At 33.4% G+C, this 26,128-nt stretch overlaps 1 protein-coding gene and 1 long non-coding RNA gene across 2 annotated transcripts; one reads left to right on the forward strand and one right to left on the reverse strand.

The window, feature by feature from the left end:
- Positions 1 to 8,129: 8,129 nt before the first annotated feature.
- On the reverse strand, positions 8,130 to 13,827 carry LOC133881972 (disease resistance protein RUN1-like). The gene is made up of 5 exons (XM_062321052.1): positions 13,219 to 13,827; positions 10,738 to 11,839; positions 9,713 to 9,988; positions 8,860 to 9,615; positions 8,130 to 8,471 (listed from the first exon to the last, which is right to left on the reverse strand). Exons 1-5 carry the CDS (start codon positions 13,740 to 13,742, stop codon positions 8,130 to 8,132), a joined length of 3,000 nt encoding a protein of 999 aa, XP_062177036.1. The 5' UTR covers positions 13,743 to 13,827.
- Positions 13,828 to 19,017: 5,190 nt separating this feature from the next.
- Positions 19,018 to 23,057, forward strand: LOC133882698 (uncharacterized). The gene is made up of 2 exons (XR_009902708.1): positions 19,018 to 19,181; positions 22,531 to 23,057. It is a non-coding gene; the product is annotated as an uncharacterized LOC133882698 (long non-coding RNA).
- The last annotated feature ends 3,071 nt before the right edge of the window (positions 23,058 to 26,128 follow it).

Below are 26,128 nucleotides of genomic sequence, written 5' to 3' on the forward strand. Positions count from 1 at the left end.
CTCCGCATAATCGTCGCTACCCAAGACCCAGATCCGCCCACGCTCCAGACAATTATGAAACATAACTTCTATCCACCCTCCTCATAACCATCTTAGATGCGTATGCTTCACTTCAAGCCTAATAAATAAATGTCCAAAGGATTTAAAATCCATAGAAGTTGAGATGTTGTAGCTTTCTTTTGCATATCTTTTTTCGTAAATTCCTCTAAATATTTTGGTGATGAAAAAGTGGATTGGAATAAATTCTTTTAATTAATTCTATTAAACTAACATCGGTTCAAAATCTATGTCTTAATTATTGTTTCGAAATTTCTTACAATTGAGAATCTCTCATATTGAGCAGTGATCTATGAGAAGGGCTCTTTACCTGAACAAGAGTATCCACCCAAAGAGCCCTCCTACTCAGGCAGAGTGTCATCTCTCGATCCCCAATTATTATTTTTATATATTTTCATTGGACAAAGAATATCAGGATATCTTAATCCTTAATTCTCACTCATATATCAAGTTTATAGACTAATTTTTTTAATAAAATAAAATTCCAACTCAATTTATTTTCTCCTACTATAATAATTACCACTAATCAGTAAGCTGGCTGATTTCAATATTTTCCAACACCTCAGGTGCATGGAGGCCAGAACCGGACCAGAATGATGGGCTTTGAGAAATGGGGTCCACTGATACTGCTGATGGCCACGAGGGTCAAAGTGGGGACACACCATGGGCTTTGTCTGCATGTAATAAGAACCGTCCATGAGGTTAGGTAAAGTATATGTCCAAAATCTAGAGACATGATTGAAGAATCTACCTGTTTCGACTCGGCCTTAATGGGCCCCACGAACCCTAGGCCCTATCTTCTATGCAATAATCCTCCAAGAAACATTGAAATTCCAAACATATATTTGAAAAAAATGTAACCCTCGAAATTATATTTAGAGCGCCAGATTTAAGTATCGGTTGAAATTGTCACGTCATTATTGTAAAATATTTAAAAGATAAAAAAGTAATTTTCAGCATTCCTCTTTTTTAAGTCCCCAAATGGCCCATTTTACCCCATGACAATCTCTGTAAGAAAAATCCTTTCTTCGACAGTTCCAATTAAGTCATTAACAGTGTTATTCGCGTTGTTGTGGCTGTTACCCTTATAGCTACCTTAAAAACCGTTGTTTCTAACTACCCCTTTTTTAGACTGTGTGCTAATAAAGTATTGGACCGAACAACTTATTTGACTCATTCTGAATTTTTTTTGTTTTTTTCTTTCTTGTATTGTAATATATGTATTAGAATTGAAAAATAAAGACTCATAATTTAACGTATGTGTGTGATCAATTGTGCAACAAAATATTTAAATGCGGAATTTAAAAGACAATATTTTGTTGATGAAGTGAAAACTCTTATCAAGAGAAAAACCATTCCGGGGCAGTTAAACCCAGGAAATTCACTATTCAAAAAACAAAGCTAGTTACAAGGTAGTAATACTCATATAACCCGATGCAGTAGTCGTACCTTTAACTCTGACACATATGAACGCTTCACAACCAGACCTCATGTCTGAAGGGGACTTCAATGGACTCTTTTAGCTTAGGGCTCCTCCCTAAGCTAGATTTCAATTGATCAAATCACACAACACAAAAATTATAAGAGAGCTAGCAAATCTAACAATCTCTACATAAACACCATCTCTTAGCACACTGGAATTCAATACTGAATTCTATGAATAATACATACATAGAGACCTCTATTTATAGGCTTTAGAATACCTAATACAATTCTGATTCGAAGTTCTCTGGGTGGCATCCAGACGGCAAGCAGCAATCGACTTCTTTTACGCGTTTCTTCATTAAACTTCTGTCTCCACGTCCAGACGATGACGGTGTTGCCCTAGCGTCCGGACGGTTGCATGACATCTTCACCAATTGTGTCTACTAAGTTGTTCAAAATCTTCTCGAACACTGATGGGCGTCCGAACGTTTCTCTAGGCCGTCCGGACGGCAACTAGGGAACCAACTATACTGACCTGTAACATGCGCATAATCTTATTGGGAACCAGGAACTCACCTTCTAGAAGCTGGTGAAACTGATACTTGTCATATTAAGACCTTTCCATAGTTGAGAAAATATGCTCTGAATATTCTAGAAAACTCTGAATAAATACGACATCCCTGTTTCAGCAGTACACTGATATGGTAGTGATTTCGTCAACAGAATGCAGGCAATAAATTAACAAACTCCCCTTTTGGCTATTTTAGGACAAAATTCACTTGACCGGTTAAAATACAAAGACCGGTCCAAAACTAAAAATACTCCCCCTTTTAGTCTCAAAATGACAAAGAGTAAACAGAGTATTAACAACCATAGTAATAAAAGTACTAATATCCACAATAACAGGGATACAAGTAAAGTGTTTGAAAGTAGCCCAAATAATCAAAACAACTGAAAAGAGGAAAGAAGATCCTCAAGGCACCAAATCTCGCTGGTCCTCTAGCATCAAGTGACGGAGAGTGTTCCGCACATTGATCTGAATTTGAGCCACTTCAGCTTCTAGCTCTTGAAGTCGGGTATCCATAGACCAAAAACCTTCAGTTACTTGAGTTTGCATAGCTTGAAACGGATCATCTGCAGATTGAAATCCTCTAGTCAACTGGTCTGGAAGATTAGTGAATAGATTCACAACTAAATCACTCGCTGGGGGAAGACCCTACTTAAGACTCTGCATGACCTGGGGGAATAAGCTCATCTATTTCCTGAAACCTTTGGAACTGAGCATATTACTTCAACAACCTGTTTTCCAAAGGGTCCATTTGTTGGACGTTGTACTGGGAGCCCCTGGCTGACATATTCCTGAAAAGATTTAAGCAGAAATATGTCCAAAAATAACACCACAAGGAAAGATTAGATCCTGTTAGTTCCAAAAAAAAAAAAAAAAAAATTGGTATTATGGCTGCTGTCAATTGGATGCTTAAAAATTACACAAGCAAATATAGCAATCCAAATGGCACAGATATATCAATACCAACCCAGCACACAAACATAATAAGATTTTCATGCACAATATCTCAAGAAAATATTTCAGTCAACAAATATTCAATTATTCTAAAAAGCACAAAAACTTAAAAGAATAAAGGAAGACAAAGAGAATACCTGGGAATGAGAAGATATGTGCTGAAAATAAGAAAAATGCTAAAATCTCGGGAGAAATCCGCAAGAAAATGCACACAACATGACAAGGCAAATCAAGGAAAATACAGTGGTGTGCGGCTGGCCGAGAAAGTGATGGGGCTCGCGTCCGGACGTTTTACTCACTTGTCCAGACGGCATACTACCAAATCATCGATTGGCAGGGCCGCGCACGTTCGGACCAAAGAACATGTTCGTCCGGACGTTTCACACTGAAAGCTGAAAATAGAGAAAAATTTGCAGAAAAATAATTTCACTAAAGTTAGCTTTAGAACACGCATTTATAAATAACTGATAAGACAGTCAAATAGCAATTCAAAAATATGCAAAAACATAATTGAGAGTTAAGTATTCAATAAGCACAAATTTCTCTGCAGATAGAAATTTTAAATAGATGACTTAACTCATGCTATGCGTGTGTGTGTGTGTGAAAGCTTTCTCAATAAGGTATGATGTTCGCTGATATGATTTAAAACAACTGAATTTTCTAAACAATGGAGAAAATCAATGTTAGATCAGTAAAAATTCAAACATTATCTTATTAGGGTCTAGCCACCCTCATCTGATACACTACCCCTAAGATACAACACTTTTATTTTACTTAGTTCATTAGTGACCGTCTGTTTCCTCAATGAATTGGTCACTGACTGTCTCTATAAGGACAAGTTCAAGAACATTTTTAAGCATATTCAGCAGTGGATCTTTTTTAGTCCAGATTTTCTGATTTTTTAAATGCTTTTCATTATTGCTTGTGCTGCAACCTAGGGTTAATGCCAGAGTTTATAGGTTCTAGGTTCAACTAGCGAGTTGATCTTTGACCATCTTATAAAAAAAAAAATCTATCTCATCAGAATTTTCAGAAGCTAAAAATCAGAGAGTAAAAAAGATATACCTTAGGATAGCTTTGGATAATGCACAATTTTATTGAATGAGAAAAATAACTATCTAACATTAAGATGTAGCAAGGAAACTTAGCAGATATCTAGCATTAACTTTTCTTGGGTGTAATCTTCTCTCTTGGACAGTAAAAAAAAACCCAAGGTGTCTCGTTTTAATACGGAGTTTGAATATAAGGCCCTAGCCAATGCCACTACCGAATTAATTTGGATCCAATCCTTACTCAAAGAACTTGGCATTTTTCTCTCAGCTGTCCCTATTCTTTATTGTGACAATCTTGGTGCCATGTATTTAACTTCCAACCCAGTGTTTCATGCTCGCACCAAACACATTGAAATTGATTATAACTTTATGCGAGATCAGGTCGCTCAAAAATCTCTCACTGTCAAATTTCTCTCTAGCAAAGATCAACTAGCCGACGTCTTGACGAAGCATCTTGTTTCAGCCTGCTTTGCTAATCTTCGCACCAATCTTAACGTTTGTCCTCAACCGTTACGATTGAGGGGGAGTATTACATTAAAAAATAATTTGGACGTTGACAAAGCTGCTGAGCCTGCTGAACCAGTATCAGATACAATGTCAAGTTAGCCACACGAAATCCTTAGTTCAGACAAGCCTACCACCTTTTCTCCATACCTTGTATATTGTCTGAGATCTCTTGCTCTTGTATTTTATTTCTGTTATTTGTACTTGTCCACTTATTTTTTTTATTTCCTTGTAATTAGTTCACACCTCTATATATATGGAATAGAGGACCGGATCCTCAACAGCTTTTCAGCCAACATACTTTTCAGTTCCTTTATTCATATTACACGCAAGAGCAAACCAAAAATTCCATACCCACCGTCGCACAACCCAACCCAAAGCACAGTGCTGCCGCTGCTCCCTGTCAAGTGCCAACCACTCAACATTTTCTGCTACCGTGTTCCTGATCCTCACCACTCCTACTGTATTGCGAATGATCCTCATGAAGATTCAACAAGCTCCTGTTTTGTTTGGCTTACAGGGAAGGAACAAGGCCGAATCTTTTTCTGTTTGATTTACAAGGCAAAAGGCAAGCGAAAGAGAACTTGTGAGAGAAGAGAAAAGAATCGAAATTTTTTATGACTGGTTCAGAAAGAGGAAGAAGAAGAAATAAAACCATCAAAGGTTTTGGTCGTTCACATAGTCCTAGGGGCAACTGGCTGGTCAAAGAGGATTAAAGAAAAGAACAAACAAATGTGGGAGTACTCCAAGTTGTCGTGAGAGGCAAAGCAAAAGACAAAAGGACAAAAAATCAAAGGAGAAACTACATGGTCAAACGGTCAAAGCATTTATTTTATATTGTTTGACATGTTTCACAAAAGCAAGAACAAAAGGACAGAATTTTTATTGGGCCTCTTCCAACAATGTCTATTTTCCTCTGCCCATATTCAGCACTAAAGTCAAACATAAAAGCAATAGCCCGTCTCAGAATTGCCAACTTGGTCCTGTGCCAAGGCATCGTCGTTTAAACTTGAGGACGAGTTTTTTTTTTTCGAAGAAGAAAGGGGAGTTTGATGCAGAATAAATTGGTCATTTGGTTTTATTTAAATTATTAGTTTTATTTTAATTCAATTAGAGAGCTTGACCCAAAGTTTTAAGTTTAATGTACTTCAATAATGGGCTGGCCCAAAAGTCAGTCATATTAGTTTAGGTTATTTGTAATTTAATAATAGACTTGGCCCTTGATCCAAGGTCAGTCACATTAAGGTTAAGGTTAGAGTGGCTATTTAAGCATAATATTCTATTGTAGTAGATAGATTAAGATTGAATAAAAAAAATAAAAATAGATTTGTTTCTCTAAGGTGTGACTCCTCTTCTTTTATGGTGGTAAGACGCTACTAAAGTCAGTGAGGCACTGATTTGTTCTTCTCTATTGTTAGTCTAGTGAGACTCTAGGTTAGCAAAAGGTTTTTTCTTATAATTTATTGTCTGTTTTAATTTCTGTTGCGTCAAAGATGTACGGGCCAGATGCAGTTTTTGAACTAATTGCTATGAACCCTAACTCTGGTTGTGGTGAAAGCAACAACAACAAACAAAGAAGTTTGAGTGGAGACAACTCCTCCATATCATAGAAGAAATTCATCAATTTGCACTTTGAAGCTAGAAGGTAGCTCCAACTGATATTTTTTTATTTTTTTATTTTTTTATTTTTTATTTTGTGTGTGTGTGTGTGTGTAAGATTCATATTAAAAAAGAAGAGAGGTGTCATACATAATAATTGTGCAGGATCTCAGATTTTATGTACTTCAAAAACTTCAATATTTGGTAAGAGTGCTATGTTTAGTGCCTGTTTTTAATAGTGTAATAATTCGGTTATTTTTAAGTCTGATTTTTTTTCTTGCAACTATTGTGATTCATATTAAGAATCCTATCATATCATATACTATAAATAAAAGTAGAAGCATTCAAGAGAATTGTTTATAATTGCGATAAGTGATTGTCTAAAATGCTGACAAATATCCTTTTAATGTCCAAATCAAGTAGGAAACAAATAAATACAAATTAAATCATATTGAGTAATTTAGAATAGATAACAAATTTAGTCCATCTAAGATTCTTCTTTCTCAAAATGAAAATTAAAAGTCTAAGATTTCATACCATATAATATTAGAAGCCTTCAAAAGTATAGCTTAGAATTACAGCAAGAGATGTGCTATACATCATTCTCTTGTCATTCTTTTGTGGCATTGTCAATCCACCTTTAGATCAATCTTAATCAAAAAAAAAAAAAATCCAATTGTGAATTAACAATGTCATATCAACAAAAAAGGATGGAAGAATGACGAGAGAATACAAAGTAACATTTCTCTTACGACGAGTAGCAGTCTAAAATGCTGAAAAGTGTCCATTTAATGTCCAAATCAAATAAGGAAACAAATCAAAACAAATCAAATCATATTGAATAATTTAGAACAAATAACAAATTTAGTTAATCTAAGATTCTTCTTTCTCAAGATGGAAGACTTTTGCCCAAAATGGTCTCAACTTGCATACCATGGTTTGAAACACCACAATGGCAATGTTTGGGGCTAAGCAAATTTTTGAATACTTCTCTCCACAAATTAGCAATCTAAGATTGCATATGCAATCCCTTTTTAGGTGTGTGCTACTGTAAAAAAGGTGGCAAAATACTTCCCAACAACAATAATTAGGGGGAGAAGCCATGACAAGGTAACTGGTTGATTTCTTTTTATATAGTTTATTTTAATAACAATTTCCTTAGCAATTGTCTTTTCTTTTCTTTTTTGCATTAAAATATCCCTAACAACTGTTATTAGTTTGTTCATAACTGCAATAAATTTCTTTATCTGACATTTCTCTTTCTCTCTTATTAAGATACAAATTTAAATAATTATGTGGGTACAATTCTAATGTTTGCAACTTCGCACTATATAAGGCTGAGTTGATTTCACTAATTTCAATTTGATGAGATCATACCACTTCAAATTTTATTGTAGTTAACAACTGGTATTGTATTCTTTAACGAAATGGACAAAAATTAGCTACATGTGTTTCTCACAACACAGGGTCATTCGACATTCTTTCTTGTAAAGCACATGGCAACACGGACGGTTTCTCAAAACACAAATTTGTAACAACACAAAATAGATCAAGGACAAAAGAAAACAAAGATAAATCTTGCATTAATTTAGAGTCTCATCAAAATAACGTCAAGAATAGGTTGAACAAAAGTCTTACTGGCCTTGGTAAAGTCTCACGACCAAAAGAGATAAGGAGTTGCACCTCGAAGAAAACATTTGTTTTTTTTTTTTATCAATATCATAATCTGTCCCCATTAGAGTATAAAAGAACATTTAAAGACTCACTGACAAAACTCTAACCCTAATTTGACTACCTGCAGGCCAAACCCATTATTGAATTATAAAATAATACAACTCTTAAAAATAACCCTAACCTTAATTTGATTGACTTCAAGCCCGAGCTCATTATTGAATTACAAAATAAATCTAAAGATAAAACTTTTTTTTCCTCATCCAAATCTTGCATCAAGCTGAGGCTTAATTAATGAATCATTTTCCATCGACAACCCCTTCGTACCCTAGACAGATCCCTAACCTCTTAACAATGGTTTCAACTCCCAAATCTACAACAAGCTCTGCCTCATCACCATCCTCAAAATTGTTGGTAAGAACATTGCCTACAAATAGGTGATCTCCACAAGGGATTGTGCCACCAGTTATTTCTGACGGAAAAGTGAAAATAGTATTCTTGGTATGGTTGATATATGAACTAGTACCTCTATATGGAGAAAATACCCGAACATGTGTTGAATACACAACACATACAACAAACCCTTTCAATATCTGATCAGCAACAGTATGTATTTCAAAACGCATCGAGGCTCCCTCCCCCTGATATGTGAACCAATCGGGAATTTGATTACCAGGGAGGCAAATGAAAAACGTTCTACCAATTCCGTGCATACTCCATTCCTATTAGATAAGCAACGAGGATGACACGTGTTAAAGTATTAATTAAAAGACATGAGATAGCTGATGTATATTATGGAGTTCAAGAATCCAAGATACAATTTAAGACTGTCACCCTAAATTCTCCTATAAATATGAGCATGTTATATTGTAAACATAATCAAAGAAATAAGAGCAAAATGTAGTCTTTTAGGATTTATTTTGTGGACATAAGTCATAGACTGAATCACGTAATTCTTTGTGTCCATTGCATTATATTATCTTTCATTAACATGCATGGTATGGAAAGAGAGGTTAAGGAAACTTGTACCTGAAGGTAGCTTTCTTTAAAAGTATATGTCAAATTTCTACACCCTTCCATGTCAACAGATCTAATGGTATTCGACCACTTCTCTAGACATGGAATTTCGACTAATTTCTTGCAATTAGCAACGCTCAAACTGAATACATTTGAGAGTTTTGATGGATTCGATATTCTTTCCAGCTCTGTACAGTTGTTTGCATATAGAAAATACAAGCTTGCTGGTAAGTCAGGAATTGATTTAAGCTTTTTACAACCATCCAAGATGAGTTGTCCAAGCTTCGAAAGACCACCTAGGCTAGGTGGTAGGCTTTCAAAACTATTGCATCCTAAATCCAAAATTTCAAGAGGACATAAACTCCAAACATCTGTAAGAATTGCATTGTCTGATAAATTGCACCCCCTGAGACGTAAGTCTCTTAGTGAGTTAAAGCCTTTTAGTGTAGTAGACAATATATTGACTGGCTTGAGACATTTCCTTGGTGATATCCAAGACCAAAAGAGTGAAGGCAATGACCCAGAAAGAATGAGTGTTTCTAGAGACTTCAACTTGTAGAAACTTCTTGGCAGACTAGTAAGGCATTTGCAACCTTTCAAATTTACCAAAACAAGACTAGTAAGATCTCCAATGGAGTGGTGAACCTCAAACAAACTTGTACAATCTTCGAGTATTAATTGCTCAAGATTGGGGAGTCTTGAAAAGTCAGGAGTCTGGCTCAGATAATGCGAGTGACTAAGATTTAGAATTTTCATTTTCTCAAACACCTGCTTAACAAATGACAAAATAAATTAATAATGAAAAAAGAAGGAAGGAAATCACAATACTAGAGTGTAAAACATCAAAAATAATTTATTACTGTACCTTGGGAACTTCCCAAACTCTTATGAGATTGCTATATTGCAAGTCAATCACAACTAGGTTTCTTGGATAAAAGTTATTTGGCATAAACTTTAGAGGGAACCCATGCCAACGAAGCCACCTTAATTCTTTGGAAAGATATTTATAGTCTCCAATGAGTCGTACATGATCAAGTTGGAGTAATCTCAGTCTCTGCATCTTTATAAATGCTATTGAATTGAAATTCACCTTTCTTAAACTTGGCAATTCTAAAGTAAACCCTTGAACTGCTTTTGTTCCCTGTAAATTAAAAACAAGAATTGCTTGTGACATGCATATGATTAGTCTAGACTTTTTCATGCAATCAAAGAAAAATTATATAAACTTGAGAAAAAAAACATGCTTGCAATATATTCTGCATAACATGCACTACGTGAACCTATAGTTTAAAACCTCATACCATAACAGGGGGAAGTCTCCCATTTGTTTGATCCCTCGTCAATATTTGTGTTAAAACACCAATTATCTTAAAAATTTAAGATAATTGATAATTTAACACAATATCAAGCTTTTGGAGCAATTTGTGATTTAACATGGTATGGGAGCAAAGGTCATGAGTCTAAACTTTGCCTCTATAATTCACATATAAATTCAATTGAATATTCCATATATTGATCTCACTTATTGAAGTGTCAAAACATTAATTAAATGATTAAATCTACTATTTCTTATAAACTTTGGCTATTGGCATAAGTAGTGGTTTTAAGAATTTCAGCCAACCAAAATTCTTTCTTGTTAATTATTTCATTTATCTATCCTTGCTTAATATAATGTAATCATGTTTGCAAGTACAAAAACAATAGAATGATGTTAGTGAATAAAACAATTAGTGTACCTATTTTCAGAAAAGAAACATAGGTATTACACTCTCAAGGCATGAGATAAGCGTGAATTAGCATGCATTTGCTTCCCAAATAATACATGTATTAGAAAACAAAATGCTCTATTTTTTTTTTTTCAACTTTTTCAATTGAGAAAGTTCTTATTACCTGATGCTTTGTCAATATATCAAATGCATCCTCATGTAGCCATAATCTACTCCATTTCCCAGGTTCGTTGGGGTATTTTTCATAAACGATTTTTCTTCCCATGTCTCGCAGCAAATCATGCATCATAAACTTGTTTGTCATGCTAACTTTAAGAAGGCACCTCTGAATGAGGACACTAATACCAATCTCTGCGAAAAAACCACAACCATCCAATATTTTTGCTACATAGTCTTTGTCCATTCCGATGAAGAAACATGCTATGTCAAGGAATATATCCTTTTCTGTATTGTCGCTTAGTGCATCAAAGCTTATTCTAAGTTTCTTTTGAATTTGATCATGAGGAATCTTTTTCAGTTTATCTAGTGTACTTTTCCATTCTGGAATGCTCCTGGAGAATAGAAATGAGCCCAAAACTTCAAGTGCTAGAGGCAGTCCTCCACAGTAAGCAACAACACTTGTTGACAAGTCAGTGTAATCTTTAGTAGGAAAGCTATTCCTGAAGGCATGCCAACTAAAGAGCTCAAGAGACTCACTATCATTCATTGTTGTAACTGTATATACACTATCCACTTGTAGCTCCTTTAGCAAATGCTCATATCTGGTTGTTATAATAATTCTACTTCCCAAACCAAACCAGTCACGCCTTCTAGCTATGGCATTCAGTTGCTCTATATTGTCTACATCATCAAGTATCACAAGTACTGCTTTATTACAAAGTCTTTCTTTTATCATATTGATTCCTCTATCAACACTACTTATCTTTATCTTTTCTGTCTTTAAGATGTCAGAAAGAAGTTGTTCCTGGAGACGAACTTGACCCCTAGGTTCATTGGAAGTTTCCTTAACATTTGCAAGAAAACTTTTACCTTCAAATCCATGAAAAAATTGGTTATAAATGGCTTTAGCAATGGTTGTTTTTCCAATTCCGCCCATTCCCAAAATTCCTACCATGCGAATATCACTAGCTCCAAAACTTAAGCAACAATTCATGTCTTGCACGCGACAATCTACTCCAACTGGGTAGAGTGCTAAAAACAAGTGTGTGCTGTTCAGTTCTCTTGAAATCTCTTCAATAATTTTCTTGATAAACTTGGCTTCATGCCTAGAAATTATTTTAAGAAGTTAGAGTCACATTATACAAGGGAGAATTGAAATATAAGTTTTATATATACGGATATGTAAAAAAAACATAGAACACATTAGTTTCACATTACGATACTATGTATGGGGGAAAAGTTTGAAGAAACTAATTTTTTATGCCATAGAATTATGTTATAAGTGGGTGAATCTATAAAAAATAGGTGAGTATAACTCGGTTAATTAGCTGGTAAAGTTTTTGTTGTGTGATAGATCACTATCACAATAAATAACATTGTTAGCTAGGTTTCATTTATTGGCAAATTCTGTGTCAAAATCTTGTGGATTGTAAGTCTAAGTCTAGTGGTTGAGTTGTTTTGGTCTTAAGGTTCAAAACTGTGCTTAAGGTTGAAGAACAAAAGCCATCGATCGCAAGCCATTTGATAGCCGTTCGAACGTGATCTTCAAGTAGTACTTTAATTGAGACTTAAGAGCTTCAATTATTGTTTGGATTGCTGGAAGTTCGAACATAGATATTCATGCTGTTGAAATTCAAAGTTCTCAAGAGCTTCGGTCGCAATGGTAGTCATAGAATGATCGAACAGAGGAGTTTCAAAAGAGCAACATAAAATTCTGGTTGCAACCACCCCCATAGCCCCTGAACCACCCCTAAAGGCCAAACTCTAAATGATTTTTTTTTTCTTTTTTTTTTTTGGGGGGGTGGGGGGGGGCCTTGTGGCTCTTGGGGGTGGTTTTGACCACTCCTATTTTGCTCTTTGGGGGTGGCCGAACCACCTCCAAGGGCCATGGGGGTTGCCGAACAACCTTTAGATCGGCCATTAGGGTGGCTTAGCCACCCCTCTTTTTTTTTTCTTTTAATTTTTTTAAAGTTTTTCTTATTTTTAGTTTTTTAATTTTGAATTAGGCAAAGGGACACATGTCGATTTTTTAAGGCCAGTGATGTGGACTTCCGTCAATTTTTGGACGAAAGTATAATCTCCGCCTTTAGCTATAAACGAGATACTATCTGTGATATGAAATGAAGCATAGGGGCAAAAAATAAAGTCTTTAAGCTACATGGAGGTCAAAGGTATTTAATCCTAATAACTAATATACATACTTTAATTTATATATATATATATAGACATACACACACACACATACACATACAAAGATATATAAACGAGCTAACAAGTCTAGCGAGCTTCATATGAGTTATGTTCATGAGCTTTAATCGAGTTGAGCCAAATTTATTCAGGTATGTCTCATTTAATAATCGAGTGTAATTTTGTGTTCTCGAATAACTTATATATTAAATGAACAGTTTTAGTTGAGTTTATCCGAACGGATATCAAGTGGGTTGGCTAACATACATGTTTATTTAAGGCCCTAGATACAACTTACCCATCTGCAGTTTTTCTTAGCTCCCACCCTGACAAGTTAGCAGCCTCACGCATAGCTCTTCTCCACTTGATAACTTTGTCCATGTCCAACAAGTAATGCTCTTCATGTTTTTTGAATGCTTCTGCAAAACTACTTGTCTGGTTTCTCACATCCGAGGGTTCAACATCAAAGAATATAGGCAGAACCAACTGTGTCATAGTTCTTTGGCACTCCATGATCTCCACAAGTTCCTCTAAGCACCACCTCGAAGCCGCATAGTTCGTTGAGAAAACGATGACAGAGATTCTGGACCCTTGGATTGCCTGTAATAGTTTGGATGGAAGATCTTCTCCTCTTTGGAGCTCGTTGTCATCTCTGAAGACTTTGATTCCGGCATCTCTCAAAGCGAAGTAGAAGTGGTCGGTAAAGTTCTTGCGAGTGTCTTTGCCTCTAAAACACAAGAAGACGTCGTAGTTCCATTTGGGTTGGGGAGAAGAAGATGAGGAGAAGAAGGCTTCAGGAGATGTCAATGTTCCGGCGGCCATTGCCCAAGGAGATCAAGTTGGTGAGGAGTGGGAAATGGGAAAGGAGAAGCAATTCATGTACAAGGCACTGAAGGTTGATGCCGTTCGATCATATATATATGACTACGTACAATTTATTGATCCAACTTGAACAATAAGTAAAAGCCAAAAATAAGAAAATTTTACCTAGAAAACAAGCTGAAAGGACATACTGGAATTGACAGTGACACTTGAAACTTTTCTTTGCGCGCACTTCAATTCCTTGACGATAAAAACTACACGTACGCGGGAAGACCTGCAACGGGAAGCTCAATTTTCGCACGTAAACTTCACGCAGGAAGACTTTTATAACGTATGCTATGCGCTAGGAAACCAAGGAAAGGAACCTTCTTTCACACATTACAAAGAAACTAACAAAAACTAGAGAGAATCAGGCGTAACGTTAACGAAACAAAGAAACTGGCCGGCTAGCTGTACGTACTTTTCTGCATAAAACAGTAAAAAAGAAAGGAAAAACAAGGGAGGTTAGGTAGTTGCTGTCTGATTGTTGTTTCTTGTCCCAACAATACATACATGCAATCTTTTTAACATACAAATTAAATGGACAAATTCGAAGCCGTACCTTTCGCATCACATTTAGCTTAACTATATATATTAGAAATAAACAAGCATATTGCTCACTTTGAAAATGTACAAGCACAAACATAATAGTTTCTATTTTGTAGTTGATATTTATAAATTTGTTCATAAATATCACACTGCAAACTTTAATTGCCTGCTAATCTCACATCAAAAAAAAAAAAAAAAAAAAAATTGCCTTCTAATCAATAGATTATTCAATTTAAGAGTGTCAAAGATCCTCGAGAAAAAGTTATTAATTAACAGATTTATTAAAATATACAAAAATATATAATATATTTTATATTTGGTTGGTATTGAAATATTCTCTATTTATGGATTAATTGTAATAAAATCATGGGAATATTTTGATTAATATTACCATACTTCTGCAACTTCTATACAACTCTTGTATAAATCTAACAACTTTTTTTAAAATCAACCATTAAATATATAAAATTCACATGTATGAAAACAAATAGATCTAACGGCTAGTTAAAAAAAAAATGTTAAAATTATGTCAAAAATTATAAAATAATCATTTCTTTAAAACTAATTCATAATATGAACCTAAGTATCTAATATGAAAGCAACTGTAATTCTTTTTGTCCTTTTCTCTCTCTCTCTTCTTTCGCATTTAATCTTATTTAACAGAGAAAATGAAGAAATAATTTTTGTACATCACTTATACATTACTTTTTTAAATCAATCATTATATTTGTAAGATTTACAAGAATTTACATGTAAATCATATAGATTTGATAATTAATTTTAAAAAGTAATGTACAAAAATATAACATATCTCGAGAAAATGTTGCCTCCTGTATTTAAGTCGAGAACTGGCCCAGCTAAATGACAAAATGAAAGCTGACCAAACTGTGGGTGAGTCCAGCTAGCAAGTTTGAGAACATAACCGACGTAGACTTTTTTAGTCCTTTATTCACATAATGCATTAAATACACCCACGTGGCCACGTCTATTCATTCATAAAATTTCTCCCATTTATGATAAAGGATGGTTTTATAACAGTAGACATAATTTTTATTCAATTTTACACGTGATAGTTTATTTTCATTTTATTTTTCAAAAAATGATAAAAATTATTTTGAGAGAAAATACTAGGTCATTTTTTTTAAACAATAAATAAAAATAAATTGCCACGTAGACAAAATTAAACAAAAATTAAATTTACATTTATACAACAATCATTTCTCCACATTTTCTTTCTGAATATTCGCATTTTCAAGAATTCAGATTTTCTAACCTCACATTCTTAAAAATGTGAATTCAGGAAAATATTAGATTTCGCAAATCAAATATCAAGTAAATATTTCCAACCACATTCACATAAGAAGATGATGGGGGAGTCTGGTCCGTGTTTGTCCACTTTTATTCTTGTCTCAGTACTCTGCGTCAAAAGCCCAACGAAGACAGCAATAATAATACATTTTCTGATTGCTTGCTTCCAGTAGCCTTCCACTCAGATACATTTATCGTAGCAGGCTATACGTAGGAGCATTTTGAATGCCAAAACCCACAACATGCTCCATATATATATATATATATATATATAGTGCCTCCTCCACGTCCCTGGCACTGATGTTCACAATTTGATGCCAACTTCCGCTTAAAAAGCAACAATATCGGGCGGTTGCTATATAAACAAATCGTAGAAAACAAGAAAAATTAGATCAATATAATATACATTCAAATGCCTATAGATTTATAATAAACTTAAAAGTATATATATATATATAGAATCCGATTGAATGGAAGATATGAATAGTTGATTTACGTTAGGGAAGAAACACACACATACATATATATATATATTTATATTTATTTTTTTTATATATTTTTTTTTTGAAGTGGATATTATATATTTATTAGTTATATATGAACTAAAGATATATCTAATTAATATCTAATACTGTGAATTTAGATAAAGATTCGAACAAAAGCCCTTCCCTTTAGTTTGTAATTGTGAATTGAATACTAGCTAATTAAATGAATAAAGTGAATATTGAATGAATAAAGAGATGAAATCAAGGGAAAAAAAAATGAAAAATTCAAAGAGAATGGTTTGGAAAAAAGAAAGAAATGGAAGAACAAAAGTCATATGGATTCACAAAAATTATGTGAATAAAAACTAAAACTAATATATATATACAACTGTGGCTTTGATAGATTCAGGTGCAGATATGAATTGTATCCAAGAAGGAATTATACCCACAAAATATTATGAAAAGACAACTGAAAAATTGCATCAAGCTAGTGGAACAAGATTAAATATAGAAAATAAATTATCTAATGTTCATATTTGTAATAATAGAATATGCTTTAAAACTACATTTATTTTAGTAAAAAATATTACCTCAAAAATAATATTAGGAACTCCATTTTTAGCATTACTTGACCCTTTTACAAAAACAGAGGAGGGAATTAGCACTGAAATTATGGGAAAGAAAATTCTATTCAATTTTGTTTTACCTCCTATAACTAAAGATATTAGCATGTTAAAAAATATTTCTATATTCAAAGAAATTAATATTATTTCCAAACAAATCAAGAATAGAGAAAATCATGAATCAAATTATTTTAATTTAACCAGTGCCTTTTCAAATAATGCTTTAATCTTCTTAAATTCATTTCAAATAATAGTCTCAGTCATTAGAATTATTTTATTTTATCTGAATTTTATGACTAACACTTTAAATGCCAAGAACTTAGTTTTGCAGATAATTGATATATTCTTTATATCAGGAATAATGACACCTCGAAGAATTCAAAATCCTAAGCACCTATCTCCAGCGGAGAAAGGAAAGGCTAAGGTGAATGAGTATGAAGAATTTCCAGCGGAAATTCTACAGAAAATTCCTCAACGGATTGAGTTTCTTAATCCGGATCACACTAATAGTATCATCCTGGAAGAAGTTCTTCAAACTTCTGCCAAATTTTTAAGGGATAATACCACTAATTATCCTATTCATATTCAGATACTATTGGATAATCTAACTCGAGCTTTCATCAAAAAACACAAAAATCTTCATGAAAAATCCATGAAAGCCCTCGAGTATCATTTAATCTGCAATGAGATTTTGGAACAATCCATTGCTCCTTATAATAATCCGCCAGCGGCGAGAATTATTAATCGAGCCAGATCTCCCACTGAGATCTACCTAATCCAAAGAATTAGTCCTAAGGAGATGGGAACAGCTCAACAAATGGTTCTTGACCTTTCGGGCGAGATCCAAAATCTTATTTTCCATGATCCTTCATACACTGAATATTTTGATAGATGGATTCAGAGAATGATGATAATTGCCAATGGAGAGGATATAGAATATAAAAAGGCCTTTGGTGAAAAATCTCTTAGGGTCTTTGAACCTCATTGTAGTTTTCCGGGATTAATTTATATTCCTGAAAAAGATTATGGTATATCCAAGCAAAGAATGAATGGAGATTGGGAGTATCATGAAATAGGAAATCCTGAATTAAGAGCTCAGCTTTTTGAAGAAGGATTTTTATCATATTATCCTGTCAGGTATAATGAAGAATTACGTGACTTTCCTCTCATAGTCCGTAATACTGTGAAAATTATACAGAATGATTTAAGAAAAAGGCATAAGGGTATGAGTTTTAATCAGACTACTGTCCTAAGAATTTGGAGTACAGTCCCAGAATTTGATCCCGAGAATTATATGGAAGTCAAGCCAGCCCTGCATTGCATCCTAATCAATCCTTCTAGTAGTGATCAAATAGCTGAATTAAGAATGGGAAGGATTCCCCTAAAAATGCATGATCCATTAGGAATTATGAACTTATGGAGAATTTTTAAGAAAAAGGCCATGATAAATGCAGTTCAAGAATTATCTCCAATTAGAAAAGTCTTAGCGAAGAATGATAGGATTATTATTTTTGGAGAAGATATTTCTGATTTGGGAATTTGGGAAAAACTTCTTCGTCAAAGCAAGTATAATTACCAGAATGAGAAATGGGGAAATCAGACAGACATAAGTCCGTTGGATATTATAGATAAAAGCATTGCATTAGATTCAGATGGTACAGAACGATTGGAATATTGCACGTACTGTAATGAATGGGGGCATGATACGTTCATATGTGATTATCCAAAACATGAATGGCAACCTACTTTTTTTGACCAAGATATTGATTATGATGATTATTATAGTGATGATTAAATGAATGAAGACTTTTTGAGATTCCCTTGAATAGATGCAAGACATTGAATGAAGACAACTTTGATGAATGCTTTATGAAGACTCTCTGAATTATTATCAGCCGACACAAAAGACAAGAGAATCAGACTTTATGAATTATCAGCTACCAGCCGACGCTAAAGACAAATGATGCTCAGAAGACTCAGAATTAATTCTGCATTACTGTTCAGAAGTCATGCGGAGCATTGAATTATTATCTACTCAAGAATTATTGGTGCTTCACTGTTCAGAAGGCGAATTATTAGTGCTACACTGTTCAGAAGGCACGTGATACATTGAATTATTGCTGCTGTTCAGAATTATGCCAAATTATTGCTGTATTGAATTATTACCTACCTTACTGTTCAAAAGATACTTTCTACTGTAATTTTCCTTTTCTTTTCGCCTATAAAAGGCTTGTAAGTTATGTTTAGAAGGCAGAGCATTTTTGGAGAGGTTCACAAGCTTTCAGAAAAAAGCCATCAGCCTTTCTAAGCCTTTAGCCTTTCTATCCTTTTGTATCAGTACTATCAGTACTATTCCCTTCCCCTTCCTTGTATCTTAAATCTTGCCTCGCATCAAGGCAGCTTTGTATCATATCCGCTTGAATCAATAATATCAAGTATGTTTATTAACTCTACCTTATCTTCACTATATGATTCTCCTTTGTATTATGTTTTCGAATTATTTCTTTAAATCAGTCTTTTAAATTATTTTCATCATCTACTTTCATTATCTTCATAATACTCATTATCTTCATTATTATACTGTCTTTCTCTTATTACTGTCACCTGGGTGAGTTTATGGTATCAAAGCCAAGGGTGAGTAGAGAGAGGGTTCAGAGTTTGCGATAATATTCCGAGTCGTAGGTGGTCAGTCCGAACTGCTAGCGTTGGTTTAGCGTAAGGCCGTTGGTTTAGCCCGTTTGCCAGGAGAGCGTTGAGGGTGGTCCAGGCAGTGGTCCAGTTAGTAATAATTTTCTCCTTTTGACTAATTTGTGACAAATATTTTATTTTTATTTCTGGATCTTCAATTTGATCTATTAGTTCTAAAATTATTCTTTCTTCTCTTGTTAAAGTATTTATTTCTTTTCTACAGGTACACATATTTTTATCTTTACAGAAACATAATTCTATTCCATTTTCTTCAGTTGAATCAGAATATTCTTCTTGGGAAGTAGAATTGTTATCATCAATTTGTAATAAAGTAGTTCTGATGATTCAATAATGTTTTTACTTCAATTCAAAGTATATATGTGAATAAAAACTATATATATATATATATCGAAGTAGTTCTGATGATTCAATAATGTTTTTACTTCAATTCAAAGTATATATATATATATATATCGATTTGCTATGTGCTTAACAAATAACAACAATAGAAGGATAACCATCCTAGGAGTAGGGCCTTCCCTTCTCCCCTCAACTCTTTCCTTCTTTTGAATAACACAGTGATTATTGTTTGTCTTCTCTCTAAATTTGCTTTTTGCAGCGATCTATGGGGTGAATTTCTTTCTGCTATATTTTGGGTTTCGATTTCATTTATTCGTTTTCTAAGGTTTTGTTTACACGAAACCCCTAAGAGTAGTGATCTTAGATCTCCAGGCTGTCTTTCATTTTCTCTCTAGTTCTTTTCTGGAAGCAAATCACTTACCGATGCAGAGGAATTATTAGATCTGTGGAAGAATTGTCACTTATAGTAAAGGCAGCAAAGGGGATTGCATCTGGAAATTAGATTGTAGCAGAGATGGAAAAGCAAGAAAATCACTATCTAGTTAAAGTTATAATAGACCGGGCAGTGGGCAGGGACATGATTCTCCGAAATATGCTGGAGATTTGGAAGCTGATTGAGATGGTGACATTCAAAGAGTTAAACATAGTATAGATCATATTTGGATAGAAGAAATTTCTCATTGTACCTATGATATTGTTTTGTTAGAGCAATATGCTCTATTTTTATGAAATGAATAACAACAATATGATCGATTTTATCAATAGTTTTGTATAGTTAATAGTGTAACAAAAGTTTATATAGAACCACCTACCTACAATGTACCATAAGAAGAATGAAAATAATGATTGTGGAGAAGAAAACAAATTTAGAAGATTTATATAACCATGATTTTCCTTGGAGTCTTATCCATAAGCTTCCTCCCTTTAATTTTGACCATATCGTCATAATAAAACGACTAATACTTAAACGGTGTACTCATCAATATTTATATGTATAAGCTGCTTGTTTGAAATATTACTTACTTTTATATTGTAACATCAGGTTTGATAGTAATCAAACTTGAGTATCATATTTATCTACCTCAATTCTCTTATGAATATGAGTTTATTGTATTGTAACATCATCAAGTGAATAAGAGCAAAATGTAACCATTTGAACTTTATCCTATAGGCCAGGGGCAGAGCCAGCTTTTAGACTTTTGGGTGGCCAAATTGAAAAAAACAAAAGAAAAAATAAATTGGGGGGGGCCAAAACTAAAAAAAATAATAAAAAATTTGGGGTAATTTTTTTTTTTTTTTTTTTGGAAAAAGCTACACCCCTGCTGTGAGCGTAAGTCATAGACCCAACCACATAAAAATCACTAGCTTGTCTCTATTTAATTATTTTCGCTATTGTTTTTATTTTTCTATTTGATTATATTTTCTTTCAAAAAGATTTCTAGAAACCAAAGCATGTTCTTTTTTAAGATCAAAACATGTAACTTTCCTCTATCCTCTCCTTATCTTCTCTCTCTCCAATGCTTTCTCTCTTCTTCGAAACCATCAATACACCTTTCAAATCTCCTCCCTCCTTTGCCTTGTGACAATATTAGATCTTCCAAGTAAAAATTCTTGAGACATGTGACTCCTCTATCTCTCATCAATCTCGATCTTATCCTTCTCTTTTTCAAATTTAATAGCATTTTTCAAAATTCCTTACTTTGCCACTGCTTAGCTAGCCATGATTGAGTCATTCTAAATGTCTCCCTTGTGTCCCCTCCTCCCCCAAACTGATGTTAACTTTTAAAATGTAATACAGCTTCGGACAGTCAACTCAAATCTCAAATCCACAGTTTTTTGCACACCCGTAAATTATATGTACACAATTTATTAAAAAAAATTTAAGTTTACTTTTAGAATTGATGAATGTTAACTTGACGAAATATAACTTGTTTAATTAAATTGTTTTTAGGCTATCCTTATATATATTGCTAAAGTCTTCTACTAGCTAGTCACATCCATGGTTGTGTGGCTATTACCCAGCCCAGGCCGGCTCGATATGTTATTAGGCCTAAGGCGACAATTTTAGATGGGGCCTTATATATATATATATATAATTATTTTTCTTACTTTTAATATTTAACATTTTATTGCCAGTAACAAATTTGTCTACAGATTTTTTTTAGATTCAATTATATTTTATTTATTCTTTTATGTTTAAAGCTTTCCATAAGTCATAACTAATCATATTTCTAGCATATATTTATAATTAAAAAATATTATAAATAAAAAGGTGACATAAAAAAATAATAAAATAGAACCAGATTTATTAAAGACGCTTTACACTATAAGAAAATCAAGTAACAATTTTAACCTGCATAAGACATTTTTGTTTAATAATTAGTAACTAATTTATACAGACAAAATGATAAACTGGCATGCTTATATAATTTCATATGCCTAATATTAGTTTATTAACATAAGTTTTTGTTGAAAAAAATAATAATACTATTTTATAAGTAAAGTAACTCCTTTCCCTTATTGTTAAAAATAAATTAAAAAAGAAAAAGAAAAAAAAAAAAAAAAAAAGAGGTTACTTTTTCCTATGGGAAAATGACCGAAAAAGAAAAAGTAAAAACAAAGAAAAGATGTGGCTGTTTCACAGCCACACCTTTTCACCTTCATCTCTTGTCAAAGATGTGGACCGTGTGGCTGTTTCACTTTTCATCTTATCTTAATGTATCAAAAAAAAAAAAGAGCCATCTCTGTACAGGAAAACAAAGGGAGGGCTTTACTCTTTAGAGCCAGAGTGGAGCTGAGAAGAGATTGCCGACTGTGTGCGAGAGATTGACGAATGGAGCGTAGGAGAGAGGCCGGAGGTTAGAGTTAGCTGGTGGTCAAGCGGGCGAGCTTGTAGCAGTGTCCTGCGCCTCCTAGGCTTCTACTTCTTGGCTGCCAGAGGAAATTGCAGCACATTTTAGAGAGTGATTTTGGTAATTTGCTGAGAGAGATTGTTTTGTATTTTTTTTTTCAAAACAAAGAAAAAGTGTTATTTGCTTCTTCTATTGATTTTTCTGTGCGGGAGTTATAGAGTCTCAAATGGAGAGATTGCTCTCTCTCTTTTACAAACTTTTTGTGTTCCTAGGCATCTGACGGTTGGTTTTTCTATGTGAGGGTTCTTTAATCTATCGAAGGAACTGATAAATCACTGTATTTATTTTTCTTTAGCAAAATCTTGTGTTCCTGGGCCTTACGGTTGATTTATCCATGGGATTTAGAGTTAATGCATTTTTTTTTTTCTGTTTTTGTTCCATTTCTTTAGCAAAATCGTTGTGCACTATAATTGGGCCTTTTCTTTTTAACAAATCTGTCTTAATTTTTTCATATCCATAGGGCAATACTATTTTTGGGGGGCCTTTTTCCGCTGGGGGCCAGGCGACCGCCTAAATCGCCTAGTGGAAGAGCCGGCCCTGACCCAGCCAGAGCCATGGCTAGGTAATTGCCCATCACTTGGTGGCTCGGAGACAGCCATCCACTTTGCATCGATCTTTGCACTTTGTTTTTCTTTTTCTTTTCTTTTTTTTCAATTTCATCTGTATGTTTATATAAATTTCTGTTATTTATTTGAGAAAAAAATGGATCAAAGTTTCAGATTTAAAATGATCTAAATTACCAAGTCGATCTTAATGGGAGAACTCCATTTATGGGTACCGAACTTTTACCATTTTTTAAAGAAGATGCCTGAACTTCAAAACATCTCAATTTAAAGTATCCATTTTTCGGAAAGTCTTAATTAGAAGTCCCCTGTTAAAATTTTTCGTTAAATTCTATCAAAATCTCCAAAATACCCCTCATTTTTTTAGGAAAAAAAGAAAAAAATTGCTAGGATTTAGGTGCTGGTTAGAATTTAACGAATTTGCAAAAATACCCATACCTGAATCTTTGAAAAATTTTATAATTTTTTTTAAAGAAATAAACACATGGGTATTTTAAAAATTATGATAGGATTTAATTGAAAATCCTAATTGAGATTTTCCGAAAAATGAATACCTAAAATTGAGAAGTTTTGAAGTTCAGGTACCTTCTTTTAAAAATGGTAAAAGTTTGGTACCCTTAAGTGAAGTTCTCCCATTAATTTACAAAATTAAAAACAGGGGTTTTAATTTCAAAATCTTGTAAAGCACGGGAGATATATCCTATCAATATTTCCCAAAAAAATATATGCATCTTAACATCCTATAGAAGAACTTTCAAAAAAAAAAAACATCCTATAGAAGAAAGCGCAAGAATTAATCATCAAGTAATTAGCAAGGAACATTAATATATCTATAAAGAAACGAAATTAACAGCCAACAATCATCCCAAAACATACACGTAGATCGAGTTGCAATAATATTTGCCAAACATCCAAAAAAACAATTTGATACACTAATTAATTAATATGTTTTCGGAATATTGGTTGCAGTACTCGATCAGATACATTAATCTTTGTAGCAGTAGCATTTTGAATGCCAAAAGCCACGACATTCTTCATCTATTGTGGCCTTCTCATCCTCCTCCATGCAACGCAGTTGACAATTGTTTGTGGATCGGCATCTCCCATGCCAACTTTGGCTTAAAAACCAACAATAATATACTTCCCCGGTTGCAATATATATAAACCAATCGTAGAAAACAAGAAAGAGATCAATATACTAATCGATCATGCCTATAGATACATAATAAACTTACAAGTAAATATCTTAATCGATTTGCTATATATATATATAAGTTGATGAGTCAGGCACATAATTGCTTTAACTTTGGATTTTATTGTAACTTTTGTTTATTAAATTTCAAACTGAAATGATAGGGTAGAGCTTTTCGTTAAGTTGATGAGTCGGGCACATAATTGCCTTAACCTTGGATTTTATTGTTTATTAAATTTCAAATGAAATGATAGAATAGAGCTTTTCGTTAATTTGATCATGAGTTGGGCACATAATTGCCTTAACCTTGGATTTTATTGTATTATTGTTTATTAAATTTCAAATGAAATGGTAGAATAGAGCTTTTCGTTAATTTGATGAGTGGGATATATATATTCTACTATTTTTATATTTTGGGTTCCCAGCTAAAAAAATTTAGAAAATCCTACTTAGATGTCCAAAATTTTATCTTAACTCCTTGTTGGCACGAGCCGGAGCCACCCCACAGCTGGGACTGTCCCCACACCCCTCACTTCTTATAGGGATGGAGGGGTGGCTCCACACTCCTTCACTGCAATTTTTTTTTTTCAATTATTTTTGAGTATTTTTTATATAATAAAAAGTTAATTTTTTAACATGTGGCATGTGACATGACAAAATTGCTTAAATGGTAATAACCACATTAATGTGAGTGAATTAGTTTTGAACGGGTGGAGTGAAAAGAAAAACGTAAAAATCCTAAGGGTCTAAAATGCGAGTTTAAAAATCTATAGAGTAAATTGAAATCATGCGAAAATTCATGGAGTTGTGATGAAATTTCCCAAATGTAAACAACTCCTCTAATCTTCTTTAAACTCTTTTTTTAAAAATAATAATATATAATAATAATCCCTTGAAACAAAAATTAAGGTTTCTATATTTAAAAAAATAAAAATAAAAAATCTAAAAGTTCTCTCTTCAAAACTATGAAAAATATTTGTGTTTTTTTAAAAAATAAATAAATAAATAAAATAAAATAAAAAATTTAACTCTTAAAAGGTTTAAGAAACACGTAAGTCAAATATTACCAACTTTGCCATTAATGATGGCAAGTAGGTACAAACATAGAAGTAGGTTGTCTCCTAGGAGGAGCAACTAACTTGGGCTTAGACAATGTATCACAAACAACATTCTTACTCTTATTAGAAGAAGCATGCACTAAAGAAATCTTAGCTTTAGTGACATGATGTGTTTTTGAAGTGGAAGCAACTAAACCCAAACCACACTTATCACTATGAGGTTTTAGAGAATTTAACAGACAATCAAATTTATCACTAGAAAACTTTTTTAATTAATTTTTAAACATCTCAATTTCATTTTCAAGTGATTTACCCTTCTTAGTCAACACACAATTCTCATATTTCACATAGTCAATCAAATCATATGAATCATACAATTTAGCAATCATTTTCATACTAAGCTTCATTCGGCTTTTTAAAGGTTCGTTTGTTCAATCTTTTCAATTTAGTACACTCTTTAAAAAGTTGATAGTACGCCACTTGCAAATCAACTTCCTCATCGGAATCACCCTAAGATGTATCACCTTAGTCAAGCGTGTCATCCACGCTAGACCCATCACCACTCTTCAGAGAAGCGACGAATGCCATGAAGTTTTTCCTTCTTATCAT

The sequence above is a fragment of the Alnus glutinosa genome, chromosome 11, assembly GCF_958979055.1.
Source record: "Alnus glutinosa chromosome 11, dhAlnGlut1.1, whole genome shotgun sequence".
Taxonomy (NCBI): domain Eukaryota; kingdom Viridiplantae; phylum Streptophyta; class Magnoliopsida; order Fagales; family Betulaceae; genus Alnus; species Alnus glutinosa.